The sequence below is a fragment of the Phaenicophaeus curvirostris genome, chromosome 28, assembly GCF_032191515.1.
Source record: "Phaenicophaeus curvirostris isolate KB17595 chromosome 28, BPBGC_Pcur_1.0, whole genome shotgun sequence".
Lineage (NCBI taxonomy): Eukaryota > Metazoa > Chordata > Aves > Cuculiformes > Cuculidae > Phaenicophaeus > Phaenicophaeus curvirostris.
The window spans coordinates 3,897,401-3,921,416 of NC_091419.1; the positions used below are offsets into that span (position 1 = coordinate 3,897,401).

The following is a 24,016-nucleotide window of genomic DNA, read 5'->3' on the forward strand; positions in this document are numbered from 1 at the left end:
GGAGATGATCTGGGGGCTGGAGAACCTCCTGTATGAGGACAGGCTGAGAGAGTTGGGGTTGCTCAACCTGGAGAAAAGGAGGCTGCAGGGGGAGCCAGCAAAATCCAGCAAATAACCCAGTAAAAGCCAGCACCAGTAGCAATTTCTAAACCAAACTCTTGTCTATGCACCCTCCTCAGGTGTACCTGTTCAGTACAGCTGCCTTCGATCTGTTTTCTCTTCTCTGATTCCCAGGGAGGGGGTTGAGTCACCTTCCCTGGAGGGGTTTAAGGGACGGGTGGACGAGGTGCTGAGGGACATGGGTTAGTGACTGATGGGAATGGTTGGACTCGATGATCCGGAGGGTCTTTTCCAACCTGCTGATTCTATGATTCTCTGATGCCGTCCCATCAGGAGTTGGAGCCACTACAAGGAACTTGTGAAACATCTGTGATACCTTGGGCTGAACTCATGGCTTCTGGAGAGTTTTTGTGGCTCCCACCCTGGCCTGTCGGACAAGAATCTGCATTCAGGCGCTGTGAGAGCCTGGGTAACTCGGCTCCCAAGGTGGGAGAAGCTGTGGATCAGTGAGGATTGCAGAGACAGCCTGGGGGCTGTTACCTGGTGTCCCTGGCCACTCCTCTGCACTGCTCCTCCCTTCATCTCAGGTGTTTATCGTAGCTCCTGGCCATGGAATAAATGCTGCTGGCATGAAGCATCCCAAAGGGCCGGGCTCTCCCGCTCTGCTGGTTCATCTGCTCCCTCCCAGGCGCTCAGACCTTCAATCCCTGACATTGCAGACAGCCGAGAGCTCCCGTGGGGCAATTGGAGAAGCAGGATGAGAACTTCCCTGGAATTCTTCTGGAATTTGGCAGCCTGGTTAGAAAAGAAGTTTCAGTATCAGCTTTACACCACTTGATTTGATTAGATGTTGTAAAGAACCTTAGGGAAATGGCCTCAAGCTCCACCAAGGGAGGTTTAGGCTGAACATTAGGAAAAAATTCTTCATGGAAAGGGTGATTGGTCCTTGGCAGAGGCTGCCCAGGGAGGGGGTTGAGTCACCTTCCCTGGAGGGGTTTAAGGGACGGGTGAGATGCTGAGGGACATGGGTTAATGTGTGATAAGAATGGTTGGACTCGATGATCCAGTGGGTCTTTTCCACCCTGGTGATTCTATGATTCTATAAAAGAGCTCCCTTTCTCTTCTCAAACGTATTCTACTTCCCAGCTTCAATCTTGAGCTTTGGTGAAGGAGAGAGGGTTTTAGAGGTAAGATTTTTGGATCAACTCAGAAGTTGTTTCGAGATCTTGAAGAGCAGGCGCTGTTGCTAACCCAAGAGGGCACTGTGTGCACGTAAACCCACAGCCCGAAGGTGCCCTCCTGCAGCATCCTCTGCTGCAAAATGCCCTGAGAACTGTGCTCGCTTGGAGCTTTTCCCACTCCCACAAGGACCTGGGGGGGCTTTAAAGAGTTTTATTAAGTTTGGAAAGGACTTGGAATTCTAAAACCTATGGTCTCATGTTTTGCATTCAGCGCTGCTGTGGGTGGTAGATAGAATCATGGAATGGTTTGGGTTGGAAGGGACCTCAAAGCCCATCCAGTTCCAACTCTCTGCCATGGGCAGGGACACCTCCCACTGGATCAGGGGCTCCAAGCCCCATCCAACCTGGCCTTGAACCCCTCCAGGGATGGGGCAGCCACCACTGCTCTGGGCAACCTGGGCCAGGGCCTCCTCACCCTCACAGCAAAACATTTCTTCCTAAAATCTCATCTCAATCTCCCCTCTTTCAGCTGAAAACCCTTCCCCCTTGTCTTATCCCTGCCCTCCCTGATCATGAGCCCCTCCCCAGCTTTCCTGGAGCCCCTTTCAGTGCTCGAAGCTGCTTTAAGGTCTCCTTGAAGCCTTCTCTTCTCCAGGCTGAACAACCCCTACTCTCTCAGCCTGGCCTCGTACTGGAGATTGGGATTCAGCTGCTCGAGTGATGAGTTTCTTCAGGAGTGGAGCCAGCAGCCTGGAGAAGTCCAAGTCACAGAAGGAAAAAGGCTCTCAGACGCAGATGCGATTTATTGGTTTGATTTATTCTTGCAACGCTGCAGCTACAGCACGAGGGGAGAAAGGAGGCAGCAGGTTTCAGAAGGAGAGGACAGCAGCAGTAGTGAAGCAGGAGCTGGAAGCGTCCTCCTTGGAGCTGGGGGAGCCCTCTAACCCCACGGCTTGGCCAAAGGGGCCTCAAGCAGCTGGTGGCTGCTCTTTGGATCCTCCAGTCCCTGCTGCCTTCCCTGAAGAGCAGCAGCCACCCCAAGGGCTGCTGTCGCCTCGCTCTGGGCTGGACTGCTGAGTCCTCTCTGGGGAGGGGCTCGTGATCAGGGGATGCGGGAACAGGATGAGGGGGAACAGTTTGAAGCTGAAAGAGGGGAGATGGAGATGAGATCTTGGGGAGAAATATTCTGCTATGAGGGTGGGGAGGCCCTGGAACACGTTGCCCAGAGCAGTGGTGGCTGCCCCATCCCTGGAGGTGTTGAAGACCAGGTTGGATGGGGCTTGGAGCCCCTGAGCCAGTGGGAGGTTCTCCCTCGCTTGCAAAGGGAACAAACGCAGTCGAGGCACAATCTCTGTGTCAAGCCCCTCTCTGCCACAGTTTGGCTCTACCAGAGAGAAGTCCTTGCCACGTCCATGAGGATCAGTGGAAGATGTTTCCCAGGGAGAAAGGAAGAAAAAGCAGGTGAGTGGGGGACACGCAAGCGTGAGTTCTCCAGGGTCGTGGCTGTGGGGAGGGGAGGGTCATGCTGACTTCATGACACTGTCCACCCAGTGAAGATAAGGAGCAATGCGGGTGTAGAAACCCGGCCAGCTGTTATGCCTGTAGGAGAAGATGCCGTAGGCTTTGTTGTTGCAGACGAGTGGATCCCCAGCATCACTCTGTAAGGTAGAAGGAGAGAGATGTCAGTGTTGATTTGTGCCGGGTTCCAGGAAAAAGATGTGTTTGCAAAGAACAGGGAGGCTGCAAATATAGAATCACCAGGTTGGAAGACCCTCCAGATCATCAAGTCCAACCATTCCCATCAATCTCTAAACCATGTCCCTCAGCACCTCATCCACCCGTCCCTTAAACCCCTCCAGGGAAGGGGACTCAACCCCCTCCCTGGGCAGCCTCTGCCAGTGACCAATCATCCTTTCCATGAAAAATTTTTTCCTAATGTCCAGCCTGAACCTCCCCTGGTGGAGCTTGAGGCCATTCCCTCTCGTCCTGTCCCCTGTCCCTTGGGAGAAGAGCCCAGCTCCCTCCTCTCCACAACCTCCTCTCAGGGAGTTGGAGAGAGCAATGAGGTCAGAGACCTTTACAGGGTGTCCAGTCCAATCCCTTGCAGAATCAGGGACACCTTTAACTCAAGCATGTTGGTCAGAGCCCCATCCAATGTGGCCTTGAACGTTTCCAGGGATGAGGCCTCCACTACCTCCCTGGGCAACCTCCACCAGTGTTTCACCACCCTCATTGTAAAAAATCTCTTCTTTAATGAGGGAGAAGGGCTTTACATTGGAAGGGGAAAATTTAGATTAGACATTAGGAACAAATTCTTCATGATGAGGGTGGGGAGGCCCAGGTTGCCCAGAGCAGGGGTGGCTGCCCCATCCCTGGAGGGGTTCAAGGCCAGGTCGGATGGCGCTTGGAGCCCCTGATCCAGTGGGAGGTGTCCCTGCTCATGGCAGGGGTGGGACTGGATGGACTTTGAGGTCCCTTCCAACCCAACCCATCCCATGATTCTCTGATTGTTGTGTTTGGAAGCTGTAGGTTGAAAAAGTGTTGCGTTCAGGATGTTGGTTCTATGATTCTATGAAAAAGGGGATGCTGGTGAGGAAGCAGAGCCTGGTGGGTGGGGAGTGTGAGGGGTCAAGAAGAAGCAATCGTAGATGATACCTTCACCGTGCAGGTTTCTAGCCCAGATCAGGATTGTGCCCAGCACCTGGTTGAAACCTCCCCCACTGCCTTCTCCTCCCTATAGCTCACACTGACCTTTTCAGGTACCCCAGGAGATTTACTGAGGCCACAAATCAAGTTGTCAGCAAGTCCAGGGTAGAGGTTGAGGCAGTCCCTTGAGTCGATGATGGTGACGGTGGTTTCGCGTAATTCGCCGTTGGATGTTTTGTGGCCCCAGCCGGCGACGCTGCATTTAGTGCTGCTTGCGACTTTTGACTTCTCAAAGGAAATGGTCCTAACGTAGTTGTTGCTGGTGGCGTTGCCTTTTAGCTGGACAAGGGGACAGAAAACACAAAGGGTTTGATCTCCAGCTCCAGGATTACGGCTCAGCCCTGTATATCGGATAGGTGGGACCATGCAGGTGCTCCAAGCAGGGAGTTACCTTCAGCAAGAGGATGTCCTTTCCATTCTTAGGATTCCTGAATTCTGGGTGCCGGTAATACTCTTGGACTTCGAAAGTTTGCCAGCTTTCCTCTCTCTTCTGGATTGTGTGGGCACCAAGGATGACAGTCAGAGGTTTGTAGCTGGTAAAATCAAGCACAGTGGATGTTGCCGGCTTTCTCCTGTCTTCCCTGGTAACATTGAGGGTCATCTTCCACAAGCACGGCCAGGAGGGACTGGTTGGGCTTTAAAGGATGACGAGAGCAAGGAGCTCTGCCAGTGAATCCACCCAGCCCAGAGGCAGAGCAAGTTCCCAGAGCTCTGCAAGGATTAATTTACCTCTGGATCTCAAGCTGAGTAGATTTGGTCCAACACCGCTGTCTACTAAGCTACGTGGACTCTTGGTCCGGGTTCATAGACCCATGGAAGTCCATGGCACCAAGAAGGGGGTCTCTAAATCAGAACCCTGCTCTGGGCCAATGCTCCTTTACTGTCTTCAACATCACCTGCAGGAGGGGCTCTGCCTCTGGGTGGGATCCCCTCTCAATCTAGCTGGTGGGATTTGGGTATCTGGCCTTCTGGCTGCAGCTGATCCTCCTTTCTGCTGCTCGGACATAGGAACTGGCTCTGATCTTGGGTTACTGGCACTGGGGCCAGAGCTGTTGGCCCTGAAGAGCGTGGTAGCTACACTCAGAGTCAAGTGCATCTGGAAAAGCCTCCACGCTCCAGTTTCTCCAGCTGGAGGGACGGAAGAGAGCCTGGCGAGGAGGCTTATAAGAAATCATTAATCCTGGTAACAGTCTTGGAGGTCTTAGGTGGCAGAAAAGGCAAAGCCTGACACCAGCAACCCCTGCTAAGCCAGCACGGCAATGACAGCAAGGGAAGAAGCCGCTCTGACTTCTCATTGCTGAAGTCTGAGAAGAATAAAATGGGAATAACAAAATAAAGGTAAGTGGGAGATGTCCCTGCCCATGGCAGGGGGGTGGAACTGGATGACTTTAGGGTCCCTTCCAACTCAAACCGTTCTACGATTCTGTCTGGGGAAGGATGCTCGAGCTTTGTCCTGTCCCAGCAGTGCAACCTGCAGTCCCTGCTGGGGAAAGAGTTTGGCCAGAGCCCTGAAGGAGGTGACTCAAACTGGTAGATCTCCATCCAGGAGATGTTCCCCAGATCCTGGTAGTGTGACAATCTCGTTGCACCAGGTCCTGCGCGAACACAGCAACAACTTACGCGAGGCACTGAGCTGCGGTCATCACCCAGTTTGGGGCCACCAGGAAACCTCCACAGAAACTGTTGTTCTCTCCTTGCAGATAGGCCAGGTAGGGTGTGGAGCGGGTCTTGCCTTCACCTCTTCCTTCCATCCGATTCCAGGAGTGCTCTGAAGCGGACAGGACCAAGGATGAATCATAGAATCACCAGGTTGGAAGAGACCCATCGGATCATCGAGTCCAACCATTCCTATCAATCACTAACCCATGTCCCTCAGCACCTCGTCCACCCGGCCCTTAAACCCCTCCAGGGAAGGGGACTCAACCCCCTCCCTGGGCAGCCTCGGACAGGGACCAATCACCCTTTCCGTCAAAAATTTTTTCCTAATGTCCAGCCTGACCCTCCCCTGGTGGAGCTTGAGGCCATTCCCTCTCGTCCTGTCCCCTGTCCCTTGGGAGAAGAGCCCAGCTCCCTCCTCTCCACAACCTCCTCTCAGGGAGTTGGAGAGAGCGATGAGGTCTCCCCTCAGCCTCCTCTTCTCCAGGCTAAACAAATGAGAAGATTGGAGGACACGGGACTCTTCTTTCCCCAGCCCTCTCCTGGCCTCCAGGCTGCTCTACTTACTGGCTCTGGCCGGGACACCTGTCACCAGCAGAAGGGTCAGCAGGAGCTTCTGTAGGTGCTTCATGACCGCGTTCTCCGCTTCGGTGGATCCCTTGGAGGTGAGGCTGCAGCTGGGGTCTCTTCCTGCTCCCAGCAAGGTTTTATAGCCTGAGAGTAGACTCCAGGAAACCACAGAAATCAGACTCATCTGATTAATCAAGCTGAAAATTGTGTGCCTCAGCAACCTGAGAGGGGAATTCAGTCAGCCTTGGGCATCAATCCCATCTTCGTTTTGGGCCTGATCTGGGGTACCTGACCTCCTTCTAAAGACACACATTTTATCACCCAGAGCCAGTTCTAACCCATTGCCTTTGAGCTGGAAGCTGTAGGGAGCGTGCCCACCTTCATCGCTTTGCCTGCTGGCAGGTTCTTCCCTTGCAGCTTGTGTTTGTTGTTGTGCAATTGCAAAATCTTGATTTTTATCACCAGCCCTGCAAGAACAAGATCTCTTTCGGTCGATGTGCCAGTTCCAAAAGCCGCGCAGAGGCAGCTGGGGACCTTCCTGCTCTTTCTCATGGTGTTTCTCTCTTTCTATGAGCCAGACCACAACTGGAAGAGCGTTTCTAACAGCCCACTGGGTACGGCTGGGTGGGAGCAAGAAGGTGTCACAGCAGCTTCATGAGCCATAACGTCTCTGTTCTGCACCATTTGTTGACTTAGGGCTCTGCTTTGGACAGCGAGACACTGGTTTAAGTGTTTCTTTCCAGTCAGAATTGTTCACCGTTAATCATAGAATCACCAGGTTGGAAAAGACCCACCAGATCATTGAGTCCAACCATTCCCATCAATCACTAAACCATGTCCCTCAGCGCCTCGTCCACCCGTCCCTTAAACACCTCCAGGGAAGGCGACTCAACCCCCTCCCTGGGCAGCCCGTTAAACTGGGGAGTTTGCTGTCACCGGTCAACAGGAGGGAAGCCAGGAGGATGCTCCTCCTGGATGGACTCGATGATCCAGTGGGTCTTTTCCAACCTAGTGATTCTATGATTCTACGATTCCTTGTCCTTGGGGCTGGGGTTCTCCTTCTGCCTGATGCATTGATGGAGACAGGGATGTAGGGTTGGGGTTCTGCCCTTTCACTGGGTGGAGATAACCCGATGACCTGGGCTTGTTCCGTTGGGAAGGGTCACGTCAAGGCCAGCGCTACCCCACCGGCAGACAGTGGTTTTTAGACACCAAACCAGTGCTTGGGGCCTTTCTGCAGCGCTGATGAGGATCTGTCTTCTCCAGACCAGCCCTCGTGGCGCCCGCACCTCCTCCTCCTCCAACCCACGACGAGAAGGATGATGTTGGAGGAAAAACTGAGGGCAAATCCCGGCCCACGCTCCCCAGAATGTCACCTCGCCTCCGCTCGGCTCCTCGGCAGTTGCTTCCGTCGGTGGTGAAGAAACGGGGCTGGGAGCAACGTGGGGCGACGGCGACGTCGTTGCTGCCCTCGTTCTCTGCCGGTAAATTTGCTTTCCAAGCTGCCCCAGGGCAAACCCCAGGGTTTTAAGCCAAAAGTTGCCATTCTCGTGCAAAGGCTGCAGCAAAAGCCCTGACGTGACAAAGAGTTTTTCCTACACAGATAAGCAGCTGCAGCCTCGATTGCAGATTTTCGAGCTGATAGCGGCTCTTACCAGCAGCCCAAAGCGGGGACCGTTCGCAGTTTGCCCAGGTTGGCATGGGCGCCAAAGGCAAAAGCGATGGAGGTTCCCTTCATCCCAGGTGAGAAGAGGGAGGGCATCAGAGCAGAAAACGGGACTGCTGGCCATCTCCTCCCTCTGGCAGAGGTGGGGAGCCTTGGAAAGACTATGAGGACAGGGCAACCATCCCATCCCCTTTAATTTCAGCACAGGAAGGACGTGGATTTATTGGAGCAAGTTCAGAGGAGGCCATGGACGTGATCTAAGGGCTGGAGCACCTCCAGTACGAGGCCAGACTGAGAGAGTTGGGGTTGTTCAGCCTGGAGAAGGCTTCAAGGAGACCTTAGAGCAGCTTCCAGCACTGAAAGGGGCTCCAGGAAAGCTGGGGAGGGGCTCTGGATCAAGGAGTGCAGAGACAGGACAAGGGAGAATGGTTTTGACCTGAAAGAGGGGAGATGGAGATGAGATCTTAGGAAGAAATGTTTTGCTGTGAGGGTGGGGAGGCCCTGGCCCAGGCTGCCCAGAGCAGTGGTGGCTGCCCCATCCCTGGAGGGGTTCAAGGCCAGGTTGGATGGGGCTTGGAGCCCCTGATCCAGTGGGAGGTGTCCTTGCCCATGGCAGGGGTGGGACTGGATGATCTTTGAGGTCCCTTCCAACCCAAGCTATTCTATGATTCTATGATCCTCGTTCTCCAGTCTACCAGCAATTCAGTGGATGCAGACCTCTTGCTTTCACCAACAAAACCCTCCCACCGTCAAGAAAGAAGATGTACACTGGGAAATGCGACACTGATTTTACTCTGGGTGTTCCGAGTACAGCAAGATTTAAGCAGGGACAGGGTTATCTCGGAAGGAAACGGGGCCCGTTGCAGCACAGCATCTTTCTGGTGCCAGAAACTGTTGCCCAGAGCAGGGGTGGCTGCCCCATCCCTGGAGGGGTTCAAGGCCAGGTTGGATGGGGCTTGGAGCCCCTGATCCTGTGGGAGGTGTCCCTGCCCATGGCAGGGGATGGAACTGGGTGGGCTTTGAGATCCCTTGAACCCAAACCATTCCATGATCTGGGATGACCCCTGCATCTATCAGGGTGGTTTAAAACAGCCCTGAACTGGCTGGGAATGGGACAGCAGCACAAGAGAAGAAAGGGCACCGTTCCGCTTCCCAAGGAGAGAGGAGGGACTCAAGCTTTTACCAGGGGCAGAAAGGAACCCAGCGCAGTCTCCAGGGCCACAGCAATGCTGGAGCGAGTGCTACTGCTGCTCCTTCATGGTTTTTCTGATCCAGCGCAGGTAGTTGGAGATGCGGGTGTAGACCCCAGGTGGGGTGTCGTACCCGAAGGAAACGATGCCTTGTGCCACCTTGTTACATACCAGGGGCCCACCGGAATCTCCCTGAGGACAGATGAGAGACTGGTTTGAGAGGTCTCTTCTCTGGGGGAACAGGTTTCAGGGACATGGCTCTGTTCCGGCTCTCCTCCTGCCCCACATGCTGGAGGAGATGTCCTGGAGATACCCCTGGGTCTGTACGTGGACCGTGGTCTTAGGGCACCCCAAGAGCTGGTCCAGACAGGAGCTACAACTCAAACATTTATCACCTTTCCTGGGAACCAGCTAAGTCTGTGCAGCAGCAACCCCGGGCACCAGACAACCCATCTGCTCCATGGTCGAGCCCCAGCCCATCACCTCCCAGATCAGAAACAGCGTGGCCAGCAGGGCCAGGGAGGTTCTTCTCCCTGTGTACTTGGCACTAGTGAGACCGCTCCTCGAATCCTGGGGTCAGTTCTGGGCCCCTCACCACAAGAAGGATGTTGAGGCTCTGGAGCGAGTCCAGAGAAGAGCAACGAAGCTGGTGAGGGGGCTGGAGAAGAAGAGGAGCGGCTGAGAGAGCTGGGGGTGTTTAGCCTGGAGAAGAGGAGGCTGAGGGGAGACCTCATTGCTCTCTCCAACTCCCTGAAAGGAGGTTGTGGAGAGGAGGGAGCTGGGCTCTTCTCCCAAGGGACAGGGGACAGGACGAGAGGGAATGGCCTCAAGCTCCACCAGGGGAGGTTCAGGCTGAACATTAGGAAAAAATATTTCCTGGAAAGGGTGATTGGTCCCTGTCCGAGGCTGCCCAGGGAGGGGGTTGAGTCCCCTTCCCTGGAGGGGTTTAAGGGCCGGGTGGACGAGGTGCTGAGGGACAGGGTTTAGTGATTGATGGGAATGGTTGGACTCGATGATCTGGTGGGTCTTTTTCAACCTGGTGATCCTATGATTCTATGATACCTGGCTGGAATCCTTGAGCTCATGGAAGCTGCCGGCACAGACCATGCCGTTGTTGAGATGCGGATAGAAGCTGGTGCATTTCCTGCGGCTGTAGATGGAGACTTTGGTTTCAAAGAGCTTGTTGGTGAGCTGGTCTTCATCGATCAGGCCCCAGCCAGCTACGACGCACTTGGTGCCTGTGGGGAGGTCGCTGCGGGTCTTGGGCAGTGGAACAGTCTTGACGTAATCATTGAGAGTGGCCTTTGCTGTCAGCTGGGAGAGAGCAAGGGGTTTGGAGAAGGCTATGAGCTGAGGGACACTGTATGCAGAGGTTGGAGAGGTCCAACAGGACATAGAGTGCTGCAAGCTGTGGTGAAATGCTTTCAAAAGGATGTGTGGCTCCAAGCTCTGCCGGTGGCTCCCTCCCAGGTCCCTCCCTCCAGCACTCATGGGCAGAAGCAGCTGATGGTCTGCAGAAGAAGCCAACAGCAAGAACGTGCCCTGCTCAGGCCCCTCAAGACCCACAGCCCTACCCGACCCTCCAAGCCACCTTGCCTTGAGCAGCATGATGTCATTGGACAGAGTCGTGGGGTCGTAGTCAGGATGCGGGTGGTATTTGAGGACTCCCCGGACCTGCTGGGTCTTTTCTGGTTCCTGGATGTTGTGAGCCCCAAGGATGACTGTGGTGTTTCTGGCCGTGAAAGCAGAGGGGGAAAAGGAGAAAAGAGGTTGGGTCTCACCTGCATCCTTCCCCTTCCACAGGCAAATGGAGAGAGCTGCTCAGAGAAAGAGGGAGGAACCTACTCCAAAATGACCCTGGTGATGGACCTCACAGGTCCACCTCCTTCCACAGGAGGAAGAAGAGGATGAAGGCTCTGTATGAAGTACTCACTCCATGCAGTGCGCGGCTGTCATCACCCAGTCCGGGGCCACCAGGAAGCCTCCACAACCCCCCGACTCTATCTTCAGGTACGCCATGTAAGGGTGGGAGTGGGGCTGAGCCTCATGGCCCCCCACAATCTGACTCCGTAGAGCACCTATAAGAGAACCCACCACAGGATGAGCCCGTGGCTACTGAGTTCAGGGCCAGGACCACCAACCTCACCTTCAGCAGCTGGTGACACCCCAGCGTACCCGCATCGGCCCACGGGCAGGAGAGCAGGAACAGCAGGGCCAGCAGAGTCTGGAGCATCTCTTCCCGCAGCTGATATTCCTTCCAAGACGTGTGGAAGTCTGAGGCTCCTAGCGCCCCACGGCTGGTTTTATACCCTGTGACCAGGTGGTCCCAGCAGCCAGGAAACCGCGTGCGACGGCCTGATTGGGCTAATCTGGGCACTGCAGCAAGCCCTGCGGGTTTATCTGCATCTTGATGGACTCGATGATCTGGTGGGTCTCTTCCAGTCTGGTGATTCTGCGATCTCGGCTGCCCACGTGCCCTGCGGCTGAGATTCATGCACGACAGAGCAGGACAGAAAGGCCAGGGCAGAGAGAACGTGGTGTGCTGCCATCCCACAGCCTCAAGGATGCTGGTCAGGAGAGAGGTCCAAGGGTGTTCTTGCCTCCAGGAGAGCTGGGGAGGGGCTCGTGATCAGGGAGGGCAGGGACAGGACAAGGGGAGCGGTTTTGAGCTGAAAGAGGAGAGATTGAGATGAGATCTGAGGAAGAAATGTTTTGCTGAGAGGGTGGGGGCCCAGGTTGCCCAGAGCAGTGGTGGCTGCCCCATCCCTGGAGGGGTTCAAGGCCAGGTTGGATGGGGCTTGGAGCCCCTGATCCAGTGGGAGGTGTCCCTGCCCGTGGCAGGGGTGGGACTGGATGGGCTTTGAGGTCCCTTCCAACCTAAACCATTCCATGATTCTATAATTTGGCATATCTCCCAGTTTGGCTGCAGGACAGATCACATCCACCTCCTTGAAAATGTGGTGTCTTTGAGCTCTGGCAATCAGGTGGTCTCACAGCTACCTTCAGTAGCTCATGGCACTTGCTCCTGAGGGTGGTCAGGTAACTTCATGCTGTTGGCAAACAATGACTCCACCACTGCCCTGGGCAGCCTCTGCCAGTGCTTCACCACTCTTTCAGTAAAGAATTTTTCGCTGATATCCAATTTAAACATCCCCTGGTGCAACTTGAGGCTGTTTCCTCCTGACCTATCGCTTGTCACTCGGGAGAAGAGCCCAGCACCCACCTTCTCCAACCTCCTTGTCAGGACTGCTGATAGTGTTAAGGTCTCCACTCAGCCTCCTCTTCTCCACGCTAGCCAGCCCTAGGGCCATCAGCCATTCTAGAACCCCTCTTCTCCAGACCCTTCCCATCTCTGTTTCCTTCTCCGGACGTGCTGCAGCCCCTCAATGTCCTTCTTGGAGTGAGGGGCCCAAAACTGACCCCAGGATTTGAGGTGCAGCCTCATCAGCACCAAGTCAGGGGGACGATCGTTTCCCTGCTCCTACTGGCCACCCCAGGGCTGATCCAGGACATTGGCTTGGATCAGAAATGGCGTGATCAGCAGGTCCAGGAGGTTCTTCTCCCTGTGCACTTGGCACTGGTGAGACCGCTCCTCGAATCCTGGGGTCAGATCTGGGCCCCTCACCACAAGAAGGATGTTGAGGCTCTGGAGCGAGTCCAGAGAAGAGCAACGAAGCTGGTGAGGGGGCTGGAGAAGAAGAGGAGCGTCTGAGAGAGCTGGGGGTGTTTAGCCTGGAGAAGAGGAGGCTGAGGGGAGACCTCATTGCTCTCTCCAACTCCCTGAAAGGAGGTTGTGGAGAGGAGGGAGCTGGGCTCTTCTCCCAAGGGACAGGGGACAGGACGAGAGGGAATGGCCTCAAGCTCCACCAGGGGAGGGTCAGGCTGGACATTAGGAAAAAATTTTTCCTGGAAAGGGTGATTGGTCCCTGTCAGAGTCTGCCCAGGGAGGGGGTTGAGTCCCCTTCCCTGGAGGTGTTTAAGGGACGGGTGGACGAGGTGCTGAGGGACATGGGTTAGTGATTGATGGGAATGGTTGGACTCGATGATCCGGTGGGTCTTTTCTAACCTGGTGATTCTATGATTCTTCTTATTGTTTCCAGCCATGGCTTGAAGCTGGGGGACAACGGGCATGCTGGCAGCGAGGTACCCACACACGGCGAGTGTCCTTGGAGGGCACCAGGGAGCCCGTGGGGCTGATCTGCCATCCAACCTGCACTGCTGGGAAGGGGGCACTTGAGGAAGGGCTGCGGTCTGAGAACGGAAAAACCCTGAAACTCTTCCTGGTAAGAAAATCTGAGTGGCTATGTGGGTGTAATCATCTGAGTAGGTGTGTAAACAAACCAACAAATCAATGCAGTCCTCTCTTACCACCCAGAGCAGCCTCCAGCACAGCAGAAGAGCCGTGGGGTTCGTGGCAGGGCTGAGGGACGTGATTTAGTATTTGATAGGAATGGTTGGACTCAATGATCCGGTGGGGCTTTTCCAACCTGGTGATTCTAACTTAAGCAGAGGGATCTGGGCTCCCCTGCATGTGAGTCTTTGGGCATCAGGGCTTTGGTTTGATTAAAATCTTACTCCCAAATACAAGGAGCGCTCCGATCCCTAATTCTCTGTGAGCAGCCCTCTTCGTGAGCCTGTGTCCTGCAGTAACCTTGTGCAAACATCTTCCTTTCTCCTTGATCCCAGGCGTGCTGAGCTGAAAGCTTTGAGCTCAGACACCCGCGACCGTTGGAGTTCGCCTTCTGCTCTATAACCAGGGCCAGGGCTGGGCTGGGTTGCAGACAATAGAAACCAGACAGCGCTCTCTGCCTCAAACCACGTAGTATTTTTATGTATAACAGGCAGGGAGGACAAACAGCAGGTGAAGGAAGCGATGCGGAGGATGATGAGCAGCAGAGCTTGGGATAAAGTCACGCTTTCCAAGCGCAGCACGGCAGCACCAGCTCTGCCCCAGCAGCATTAACCGCAGGGAGGTGTCTTGCTTCTCTTTCCTCTCAGGTGAGGTTTCAAACCAGTTTCCTCTGCACGGAGCTTGGCTCTGCACCCCTGCCAGCGGGCATCACCCTGCGGTTTAGCTTGAGCCCTCCCTGCCCCGTTTCCTGGGCGAGGACCGGTTCCTGCTTATCATCTCTGCATGGAGGTGGGAAGAAACAGCTCTTGGTTGTGAGCTTGGGGAGCTAGGTCCTGCCCTTCAAGGTGGGAAGCAGCGTGGATGAGCTCACACGAGGAGTTTTATGGGTCTCCGGAGCAGATTCATGGCTTTGGTCACTCATCCTGAGTGGGGGTGGCAGGAGCACCAGGCAGTTCCCTTCTCCTCGGGTGATGTCTGCTCAGTGAAGATGTTGTTCCAGGGCAGAAGATGCTGGGGGAAAGCTTAGCTCATCCCAGGCACAGTAGGTGCTGGGCATGGGGTGTGGAGATTCAACAAGGCCAAGTGCCAGGTTTTACACTTATAGAATCATAGAATCATCAGGTTGGTAAAGACCTCTTGGATCATCGAGTCCAAGCATTCTTATCAATCACTAAACCATGTCCCTCAGCACCTCATCCACCTGTATTTTAAACAACTCCAGGGATGGTGACTCAACCACCTCCCCGAGTCACAACAACCCCATGCAGCTCCAGGCTTGGGGAAGAGTGTCTGAAAATCTGCGTGGAAGAAAAGGCCCTGGGGGTGCTGGTTGACAGCAGCTAAACATGAACCAGCAGTGCCCAGGTGGCCAAGAAGCATCCTGGCTTGGATCAGCCCTGGTGTGGCCAGCAGGAGCAGGGGAGGGATCATCCCCCTGGACTCGGTGCTGGTGAGGCTGCACCTTGAATCCTGGGTTCAGTTTTAGGTCCCTCACTCCAAGAAGGACATTGAAGGGCTTGAGCACCTTAATGAACCACAATGATTCTATGAGACCAGGCACTGAGCTGGTCCACCTTCTCCAGCCCCTCTGAGCTACCCAGGACAAAATCCAGCCCCAAGGAATAGAAGGTTTGAGTCTCTGGCGGTGGCCAGTGGCTCTCAGGAGCTGCATGAAATCATAGAATCACCAGGTTGGAAAAGACCCATCGGATCATCAAGTCCAACCAAACGCCACACTGTGAAGAAGTTTGCATTTGTTGCGTGCTCACTCTGGAGGGATGAGCACCTCCACAGCTCCCGTCCTGCAGCCACTGAGCTCTGGAAACACTCGGTGCCTTTCACTGCAGCTCAACCAGAAGGTCAACATCTCAAACCTGCTGCAAAGGTGTGACACCATGAGAGACAGGAGCCAGGCTGGCCCACTGGGGATGTGTTTTATTGAGATGAGCAACCTGATCCAGCGGGAGGTGTCCCTGCCCATGGCAGAGGTTGGAACTGGATGGGCTTTGAGGTCCCTTCCAACCCAAACTGTGATTCTATGATTTCCACGTAATTCTCTAGGCAGGGTGTGTTGCATTTTATAAAGTTGCTAGTTTCCTGTTTAATGTTTTTTTTGCATTAAGGAAATGCAAGTTTCTAAAGAAAAACCACTTAAAGAAAAACAAATCAATGACATTTTGCCATTTAAGGTCATTAATGTGGTCAAAAGGACATAATCCTTAATCTTTCTCTTCCATGTTCTTGTGAAGGGGCTGGAGAACAGGCCTTATGAGGAGCAGCTGAGAGAGCTGGGGGTGTTTAGCCTGGAGAAGAGGAGGCTGAGGGGAGACCTCATTGCTCTCTCCAACTCCCTGAGAGGAGGTTGTGGAGAGGAGGGAGCTGGGCTCTTCTCCCAAGGGACAGGGGACAGGACGAGAGGGAATGGCCTCAAGCTCTGCCAGGGGAGGTTCAGGCTGGACATTAGGAAAGAATATTTCACAGAAAGGGTCACTGGGCACCAGCAGAGGCTGCCCAGGGAGGGGGTTGAATCACCTTCCCTGGAGGGGTTTAAGGGATGGGTGGATGAGGTGCTGAGGGACATGGTTTAGAGATTGATAGGAATGGTTGGACTCGATGATCCGGAGGGTCTTTTCCAACCTGGTGATTCTATGGTTCTATGAAACCCAGGGATGCCCTGCAGGAACTCTTCCTGCAGAGACCCACCATCACCACCACCCCGTTTCAATGAACTGACGCCCAAGGACAATTCTTTGAGCCAGGTCTCCAGGGTTTGGAGTCAACCCAAGTCAGAGGGGCATGGGTGGCTCTTCCCAGCTCCTCTGGGGGCCAGATGCATCCTGCTACGTTGGGGGCTGGGATGTGCCACTGGAAAGACAACTGCCTGCTGCTGCATGGTAGAAGAAACCAAGGCTAGGAAACGCAACCAACCGCCAGGAGCCATCAGTTATTTTCAAATCAGCACAACTCCACCCTTCCTGGAGCAGAAAAAAACACTTGCGGGCGGGTGAATGGATGTCTTGGCTGTTGTTGGGCTGGGGCCACGCGGTGGGGACAGGATGGGTGGCTGGGGAGGGAGCCTTGTGGGACAGAGATTGGGTCTTTGAGCCAGCCTGGGGGTTGCCAGGCCAGACGTGCTGAGCAGACGTCTCCACAGAGAGATGCTTTTTTAATCAGAATGTCTGAAAAGACAAGTTTTAATCAGGACTGTGCAGCAGCACAGCAGGAAAACCTCAACAGAAATCATCGCTATTTTATCTTGCAGTTGTACCTTGCTGTCTTTCCCCTGCAGCTGCTCGCAGCGCAATCTGGAGCTGGATGCCCTCCTGGGAGCAGGGGGCTCGGGACAGGAGTGTCCTGGCATGCTGCTGGCCACAAACCCAGGGAGATGGGAACCAGGTTGCTCCTTCCCTCCCTACTCCACTCCAGGCATCCCTGCCTGCAGGCAAACTCTTCCCTCTCAGCTCAGGTGCTTTTGCTTTCCCATTGACCTCAGCAAGAGCAGGGTTTCTGCTGCTTGGGAGCCTCATCTCAGCAGCCGTGAAGCCCTGTGGTGGCCACAGCTCTAGCAGAGGATCCAGGGGGTTGCAGCTGCCCCCTCTACCTCTCTTGGTCCTACCAAGCCCAGTGCTCAGCAGCTATCAGGCAGTTTTACGTAGATTGTGGTCTTGATCTGAAGGAAAAAGACGAGCAACGTGGCAAGATGGGCTGTTCCTCCCCTGCCCTGGTTTCTTTCAAAGAAAGAACATCAGAACTGAAACAACAGCGAAGAAGAAGTACCAAGATAAAGCTCAGCCTGGGTCTGTGAAGATAGCAACGCGGAGACGCTGCAGAACAACAGGAACTTTGCCTCATGCGGGTGCCCAGCCGAGGGGGAGCCTGGTTTGTCCTCAATCATGAAGCTGATTGCATGGAGGGGACCAAAGTCCCCTACGTAAGAAAGGCATGGAGCTGCTGGAATGGGTCCAGAGGAGGCCACGGAGATGATCCAAAGCCTGGAGCACCTCCCGTACGAGGACAGGCTGAAGGAGTTGGGGTTGTTCTGCCTGGAGAAGACTCTGAGGAGAACTTAGAGCAGCTTCCAGTATGGAAAGGAGCTCCAGGAAAGCTGGGGAGGGGCTCTGGATCAGGGAGTGCAGGGACAGGATGAGAGGAAAGGCTTTAAATGGGAAGGGGAGAGATTTAGATTAGACATGAGGAAGAAATTCATCACTCTGAGGGTGGGGAGACACTGACCCAGGTTGCCCAGAGCAGTGGTGGCTGCCCCATTCCTGGAGGGGTTCAAGGCCAGGTTGGATGGGGCTTGGAGCCCCTGATCCAGTGGGAGGTGTCCTTAGAATCATAGAATCATAGAATAACCAGGTTGGAAGAGACCCACTGGATCATCGAGTCCAACCATTCCTATCAAACACTAAACCATGCCCCTTAGCACCTCGTCCACCCATGCCTTAAACACCTCCAGGGAAGGTGACTCAACCAGCTTTGTTGCTCTTCTCTGGACTCGCTCCAGAGCCTCAACATCCTTCTTGTGGTGAGGGGCCCAGAACTGAACACAGGATTCGAGGAGCGGTCTCACCAGTTCATGGCAGGGGTGGAACTGGATGGGCTTTGAGGTCCCTTCCAACCCAAACTATGATCCGAGTCCCCCCCGCCAGGTCTCGCCCGGCTATGGGAATGTGCCGTGGGGCTGAGAGCTCTGCAGGCTGTGGTGGGACAGGAGCAAGAAGGTGCTGGGACACAGGTTGGGCAGCTTCCCAGATCCAGTTCCCTTGACGATAGGTTGTGAAACCACTTTGTGCCTCACAGGTATCCAGCCCCTCCACTATGGAAAGGCCCCACAAGCCAGGTGCTAGGACAGAGCAAAGGAACAAGGTTCTGTCTCACTGAACCAACTCATTTAGGCAGCACCTGATGGAAGGGCTGTTAGGAAGACCCTATGATGCTTTGCTGGTCCAGAGGACATGGCACCCCATGCGTGACCTCTCCCAGCTGCTCCTCTGCCTCAAGCCCTCCTGCCATCAAAAGGATGGTTGGACTTGATGGTCCGATGGGTCTTTTCCAACCTGGTGATTCTATGATTTGCCTCCCACCTGCCCTGTTTTCCACAGATCTTCCCAACAAATTGCTCGTTCCTGTCAGGTAACTCATTCCTGAGACTGCTCACATGCTGCCAGTTGTTTGAGAAGGTGCTTAGGGCCCCCAACAAGGCAAGTTTCTTCATCCTCTTAACTTTTAGGGATGACCCACCATAGAATCTTAGGATAGTTAAGGTGGGAGAAGACCTCTAGGCTCAGCCAGTCCAACCATCAGCCCAACACCACCGTCCCTACTAAACCATGTCCCAAAGTGCCATGTCTACACAAGTTTTTTATGCCCTCAGGGATGGAGACACCACCACTGAAGCTTCCCAGGGCTTCATCCTTCTGCCAGCAAAGAAATTTTTCCCTATAGCCAATCTAAACCTCTCTTGATGCAACTTGAGGCCATTTCCTCTCATCCTACCACATGTTACTTGGGAGACCAACACCTGCCTGGCTCCAACCTCCTTTCCAGGAGCTGCAGAGAGCGATGAGGTCTCCCCTCAGCCTCCTCTTCTCCACACTAAACAGCCCCAGGTCCCTCAGCTGCTCCCAAAACTCCTGTTCTCCAGCCCCTTCCTCAGCTCTGTTCCCCTTCTCCGGACGTGCTCCAGCCCCTCAATGTCCTTCTTGGAATGAGGGGCCCAAAACTGACCCCAGGATTCAAGGTGACACATTATCTTGCAGACCCAGCCTGAAGAGGGAATAAAGCAGAGCTGATATGCAAGAACCACATTGACCCTTGTGACTCCACTGCTGTGACAGGAGCACCAGCCCTGCCCCTTCGGGAGCTAAATGTGCAACCTTGAGCTCCTCTGGATTGAGCTGCACTCATGGCCCAGCCTTTCTGCTGGTTTCCGCTCCTTCAGTCTTTATCAGCACGAGTTTCTCTCCACGCTGCTGCTAGAACAGCCCAAAATACCAGCTGAAAGGGTGAACGTGGAGGATGGAGCCCTCAACTTGCCATGAGCACTCTTGCTGGACTCTCCTTTGCATTTTCCCCTTGTCTACGCTGCGAACGTCTCCGCTCATCAAGCAGTGGATGGACTCCCACGACAAGTCACTGATGGAAGGAATCACCACTCTTCGCTCTCAACCTGGAGACCTCTTCAAGGCTTCGTGCCATCCTGGAGCGAGAGCCCAGGGGAAAGCAGAAAGCAAAAGCACAGCTTCTGCTGGGATCCTGAGTTTAAAGGTGCTCTGTTCTCTTCTTTGCCTCTTTGCAGCTGGTTTGGGTGGGGTCCATCCTGCAGAGAAAATGTGGTTGATGTTGTAACTTCCCTTTTTTTCCACTTTGGTAGGTAGAAGTCTCGCTTCTTTCACTCGAGGAGCCCTCCCCGCTACCTGCTTGGTGCTGGGCCTCCTCAGACAAGCAGCTGGAGAGCTTTGCTGGCTGCTCGACCTCCCTCTGGCAGCAAGAGCCTCTGGCCGGTCATGAGAGGTGAGTCCTGAGACAAACCCCCCAGCCGCGGTTGGGAATAGCTCGGTGCGAGCCTCTTTCTGCAGTCAAGCTTAGCTGACACAAGGAATAGGTCAATGAGAGACGTGAACATCACTATCGTGGCAAGGAGGACTGGTTCCATTCAAGGAGAACTGGTTCCATTCAAGGAGAACTGGTTCCATTCAAGGAGATGGTCTTAAACAAAAGGAGCAGAGATTTATACCGGGGAGAAGGAAGAAATTCTTCACCCCGAGGGGCCCAGGTGGTGCAGGGAGGCACCAGATGCCCCATCCCTCGAAACATTCAAGGTCAGGCTGGATGGGGCTCTGAATCACAGAACCATAGAATCAGAGAATCACAAGGTTGGAAGAGACCCACCGGATCATCGAGTCCAACCATTCCCATCATTCCTGAGCAACCTGATTGAGTTAAAGATGTCACTGCATCCTGGACTGGACGTAAAGGTCCCTTCCAACCCAAGGCATTCGATGATTCTGTGTCAGGACTCCTGGGTTCTGGTCTCAGTGCAGCTCCTTGGGTGTTCTGCAATGCCAGGGAAGACAGAGCAGCTTCGTGCCTCAGTTTCCCTATCTGTGACCTGGACAGTGGTGGAAGTGGAAGGGGCTGTGTCAGGGGCACATGTGGGGCTTTGACCAGCTGGTTTCTTCTGAACTGAGTGGAGCTGAGCCCTGATTTCACACACAAGGGTGCATTGACAGGGCAAGACGTGGATGGATGCATCCAAGAGTGGCAGGAGGAGGAGCCCAGAGGGGTGAAAACACAGAGCTTCCTCCTGGAGAAGGAAGATCTGAGCATGGGCGGTGCACAGGGCAGCTGCTGAAGAGGCAGTTGCTCTCTGACAGGCTCAGGGGTGAATTTAATGCCACAAAAGGCAAAACACTTAGTGTTTTGAGGTGGCTGGGTGCTCAGCTGGCTTTGTTCAGCCCAACAGACCCTACCCATGAAGGCTGGAGGTGTTACCCTGCTTCAACCACAGCCTGCCCCGGCTCAAAGAGGGGCCTGGCACGTTGCTTCATTCATGTCCCACCTTCACAACCACAGCAAAGCTGAGAATTATCAAACCCTTACCGAGAAATGATGGGAGCTGTCAGAAACGCTGTCAAGACTCTAGCTCACAACAGGAAACTTTATTAAACAACAGGAAGCCCATGCTCCTGGGTGGACTTACAAAACACCTCACCCTCTTCTCCCCTTGCTCTTTCAGTGCCGCGGGGCCGGCAGACACGGCTCTAACGCTCCTCTCCGCGCTGGGGTCAGAGTTGGTCTTGGTGTGACACTCTCACAGCTGTCTCCAGCCCTGGAACGGAGGATCCACTCAGCTCAAACCCCACCTCAACCCTTGCTCCGTCGTGCATCCCTTGGCAGCTGAGCTCGGCTCAGAAGATGGATGGTCCAGTGCTGAGCTGGCTGCTGAACGGTTCCTTCCCACTGGGCGCTGCTCGGTATCCTGAGCTCCAACTTGACCTGCTCAACAGGAAAGGTTCCTGCCTGCAGCTGGCTGCCATGAGGAACGTCAACATCATCCTGCAGCACTACAACTTCTCGGGGAAGCTCACCAACCGGCAGTCTGGGGATGAGGGCATGGGTCTTATCCGCACAACCTTTGCCGTTATCAGCTGCATCATCATCCTGGAGAACCTGCTGGTGCTGCTGGCCATCCTGCGGTGCCTGCGAGCCCGTCGCTGGGTCTACTCCTGCATTGCCAGCATCACCGTGAGCGACCTGCTTGCAGGAATCGCCTACCTCTCTAATCTCTGCCTCTCGGGCAAGAAGACCTTCCAGCTATCACCTCAGCTCTGGTTCCTGCGGGAAGGCATCCTCTTCATCGCCCTGGCTGCCTCCACCTTCAGCTTGCTGGTCACGGCCATCGAGCGCTACAGCGCCATGGTAAGGCCGATTGCTGAGAACGAAGCCAGCAAGACCCTGCGCTTACGTGGCCTCATCGTCTCCTGCTGGCTGCTGGCCTTCGTCATCGGGCTGCTGCCGCTGCTGGGCTGGAACTGCTTGTGCGACTTCAATGCCTGCTCCGTCCTCCTGCCTCTCTACTCCAAGAACTACATCCTTTTCTCTGTCGTGATGTTCAGCATCATCCTCCTGGGGATCATCGGCCTCTACATCTCCATCTTCCAGCTGGTCCAGGCTAGTTCTAAGCAAACCAGTTCTCGCCACAGCCGCAAACGGTCCCTGCGCTTGCTCAAGACTGTGTTGATGATCCTGGGCGCCTTCATCATCTGCTGGAGCCCCCTCTTTGTCCTCTTGCTCTTTGATTTCTTCTGCGAGACCCAGACATGCACCCATCTCCACAGCATGGACTGGACCTTGGCTCTGGCCATGCTTAACTCGGGAGTTAACCCCGTTATTTACTCCCTCCGGAGCGTGGAGGTTCGCCGGGCGGTGGGAAGCCTGCTGTGCTGCTGTTGTGTCAGGATTGGGCTCTGCAAGCCTGGAAGCTGCTTGGTCATCACAGACATCAACTCGGGCTCATCCACAGAGAGCTCCCTGCGCTACCGCGAGAGCTTCCGGGGCTCCGTAGTGCTGAACGCCCGGCCCAGAGCACCTCTCTCCAGCAACTCCAGTATGATGAGCAATCTCCCCAGTTACTGAGAGGTCATGGGGAGATTGGGAGATGCCAGATGGCTCATCAGGACCTTGTGCTGCTGGGCTTAGGCTGGCAGAACTGTAGTCTACGTGCAGCTCGTGGTGACCAGGTGCAGCCCCACCACCACGGTTGTGGACCGTACTCAGGCTTCCCAGTGCCTTCAGACTGGGATGTTGCTTACGTATGGGTGCAGTACAGCAACAGGCTGTGTGAAATGAAGAATAATGAACGGAGAGCAGCCCTGAAAACAAGAACTTGGGGGAGTTGGTGGATGAGAAGCTCAACAGGAGCCAGCAATGTGGACTTGCAGCCCAGAAACCAGCCGTGTCCTGGGCTGCACCCAGAGCAGCGGGGCCAGCAGGGAGGGAGGGGATCCTGCCCCTCTGCTCCGCTCTGGGAGACCCACCTGGAGCCCTGTGACCAGTTGGGGAGTCCTGAGCACAGGGGGGACATGGAGCTGTTGGAATGGGCCCAGAGGAGGCCACGGAGATGATCTGAGGGCTGGAGAACCTCCTGTACGAGGCCAGGCTGAGAGAGTTGGGGTTGTTCAGCCTGGAGAAGAGAAGGCTCCAGGGAGACCTTAGAGCAGCTGCCAGTCCTGGAAGGGGCTCCAGAAAACCTGGGGAGGGGCTCTTGATCAGGGAGGGCAGGGATAGGACGAGGGGTAATGGTTTTGAGCTGAAAGAGGGGAGATTGAGATGAGATCTTGGGGAGAAATGTTTTGCTGTGAGGGTGGGGAGGCCCTGGCCCAGGCTGCCCAGAGCAGGGGTGGCTGCCCCATCCCTGGAGGGGTTCAAGGCCAGGTTGGATGGGGCTTGGAGCCCCTGATCCAGTGGGAGGTGTCCCTGCCCATGGCAGGGGTGGGACTGGATGGGCTTGGAGGTCTCTTCCAACCTGAACCATTCCATGGTTCTATGATACAGGCACGTTTTGGGGATTGATGCTCTGCCCAGGTTAGAAGTGGCCCCTGCTGTGTGTGTACAGGTGCTGTACCTGCCGGGGGGGGGGGGTGTCTCCCCTGCCAGGCTGCCCCACCTCGGGCCCAGGCTGGGCTTGCAGCGCATCCTGCAGGGCTGCAAACCATCCTGGAGCCTTCTCCTGCAGCTTGCAGCCTCCTGGCCCTGCCACCCACCAGCACAGCTGCTGGAGAACCACGCAGGCCTCATGTCTGCCCAGCGAGTCACCAGCTAAGGGGTTTGCAGGTGCAATTAACCCTAGATTTAGGGTCATTCCCTAAGCGAGGGAGGAATTGGAGCAGCACCTGTGTGCCTCCTCTCGCCGTGCACGGAGCTGAAGCCACCCAAGGAGCCAGAGCCACCCCTGCCCGGGGGAGGAGAAGCTTCTGAGGCCGCGCAGCACGAGGCGCTGAGCTCCCAGCCCTGCAATAAATGAAAGATCGTTCTGCAATAAACTGAAATGACAACCAAGCCCCAGGCTGCTTCGCTGTGGTTTTATCTTCCCGAAGGCGGCGGCCCGAGAGGCCCAGGGCACGCTCCGCGC

At 55.0% G+C, this 24,016-nt stretch overlaps 4 protein-coding genes across 4 annotated transcripts in view; 1 reads left to right on the forward strand and 3 right to left on the reverse strand.

Moving 5' to 3' along the window:
* TLE5 (TLE family member 5, transcriptional modulator) overlaps positions 1–24,016 on the reverse strand; it is a 179,729-nt gene that overhangs the window by 50,694 nt on the left and 105,019 nt on the right. The window lies entirely within an intron of this gene.
* On the reverse strand, positions 2,359–6,357 carry GZMM (granzyme M). Its single transcript, XM_069878267.1, has 5 exons — positions 6,171–6,357; positions 5,568–5,715; positions 4,339–4,480; positions 3,993–4,226; positions 2,359–2,899 (listed from the first exon to the last, which is right to left on the reverse strand). Exons 1-5 carry the CDS (start codon positions 6,355–6,357, stop codon positions 2,762–2,764), a joined length of 849 nt encoding a protein of 282 aa, XP_069734368.1. The 3' UTR covers positions 2,359–2,761.
* On the reverse strand, positions 8,609–11,342 carry LOC138731716 (mast cell protease 1A-like). The gene is made up of 5 exons (XM_069877831.1): positions 11,205–11,342; positions 10,963–11,107; positions 10,626–10,761; positions 10,092–10,343; positions 8,609–9,221 (listed from the first exon to the last, which is right to left on the reverse strand). The coding sequence occupies exons 1-5, from the start codon at positions 11,260–11,262 to the stop codon at positions 9,081–9,083; spliced, it is 732 nt and encodes a 243-aa protein (XP_069733932.1). The 5' UTR covers positions 11,263–11,342; the 3' UTR covers positions 8,609–9,080.
* On the forward strand, positions 21,109–23,933 carry S1PR4 (sphingosine-1-phosphate receptor 4). Its single transcript, XM_069878156.1, has one exon. The coding sequence runs from the start codon at positions 21,301–21,303 to the stop codon at positions 22,519–22,521; it is 1,221 nt and encodes a 406-aa protein (XP_069734257.1). The 5' UTR covers positions 21,109–21,300; the 3' UTR covers positions 22,522–23,933.

Coding starts and splice junctions, on each gene's coding strand:
- GZMM (XM_069878267.1), bottom strand. CDS start 6,357: ATGAGTCTGATTTCTGTGGTTTCCTGGAGTCTACTCTCAGGCTATAAA. Junction 5,716..6,170: donor AGGTGTCCCGGCCAGAGCCA/GTAAGTAGAGCA, acceptor TGTCCGCTTCAG/AGCACTCCTGGAATCGGATG. Junction 4,481..5,567: donor ACCGCAGCTCAGTGCCTCGC/GTAAGTTGTTGC, acceptor TGATTTTACCAG/CTACAAACCTCTGACTGTCA.
- S1PR4 (XM_069878156.1), top strand. CDS start 21,301: ATGGATGGTCCAGTGCTGAGCTGGCTGCTGAACGGTTCCTTCCCACTG.
- LOC138731716 (XM_069877831.1), bottom strand. CDS start 11,262: ATGCTCCAGACTCTGCTGGCCCTGCTGTTCCTGCTCTCCTGCCCGTGG. Junction 10,762..10,962: donor ACAGCCGCGCACTGCATGGA/GTGAGTACTTCA, acceptor TTTCACGGCCAG/AAACACCACAGTCATCCTTG. Junction 9,222..10,091: donor AGCTCAAGGATTCCAGCCAG/GTATCATAGAAT, acceptor ATCTGTCCTCAG/GGAGATTCCGGTGGGCCCCT.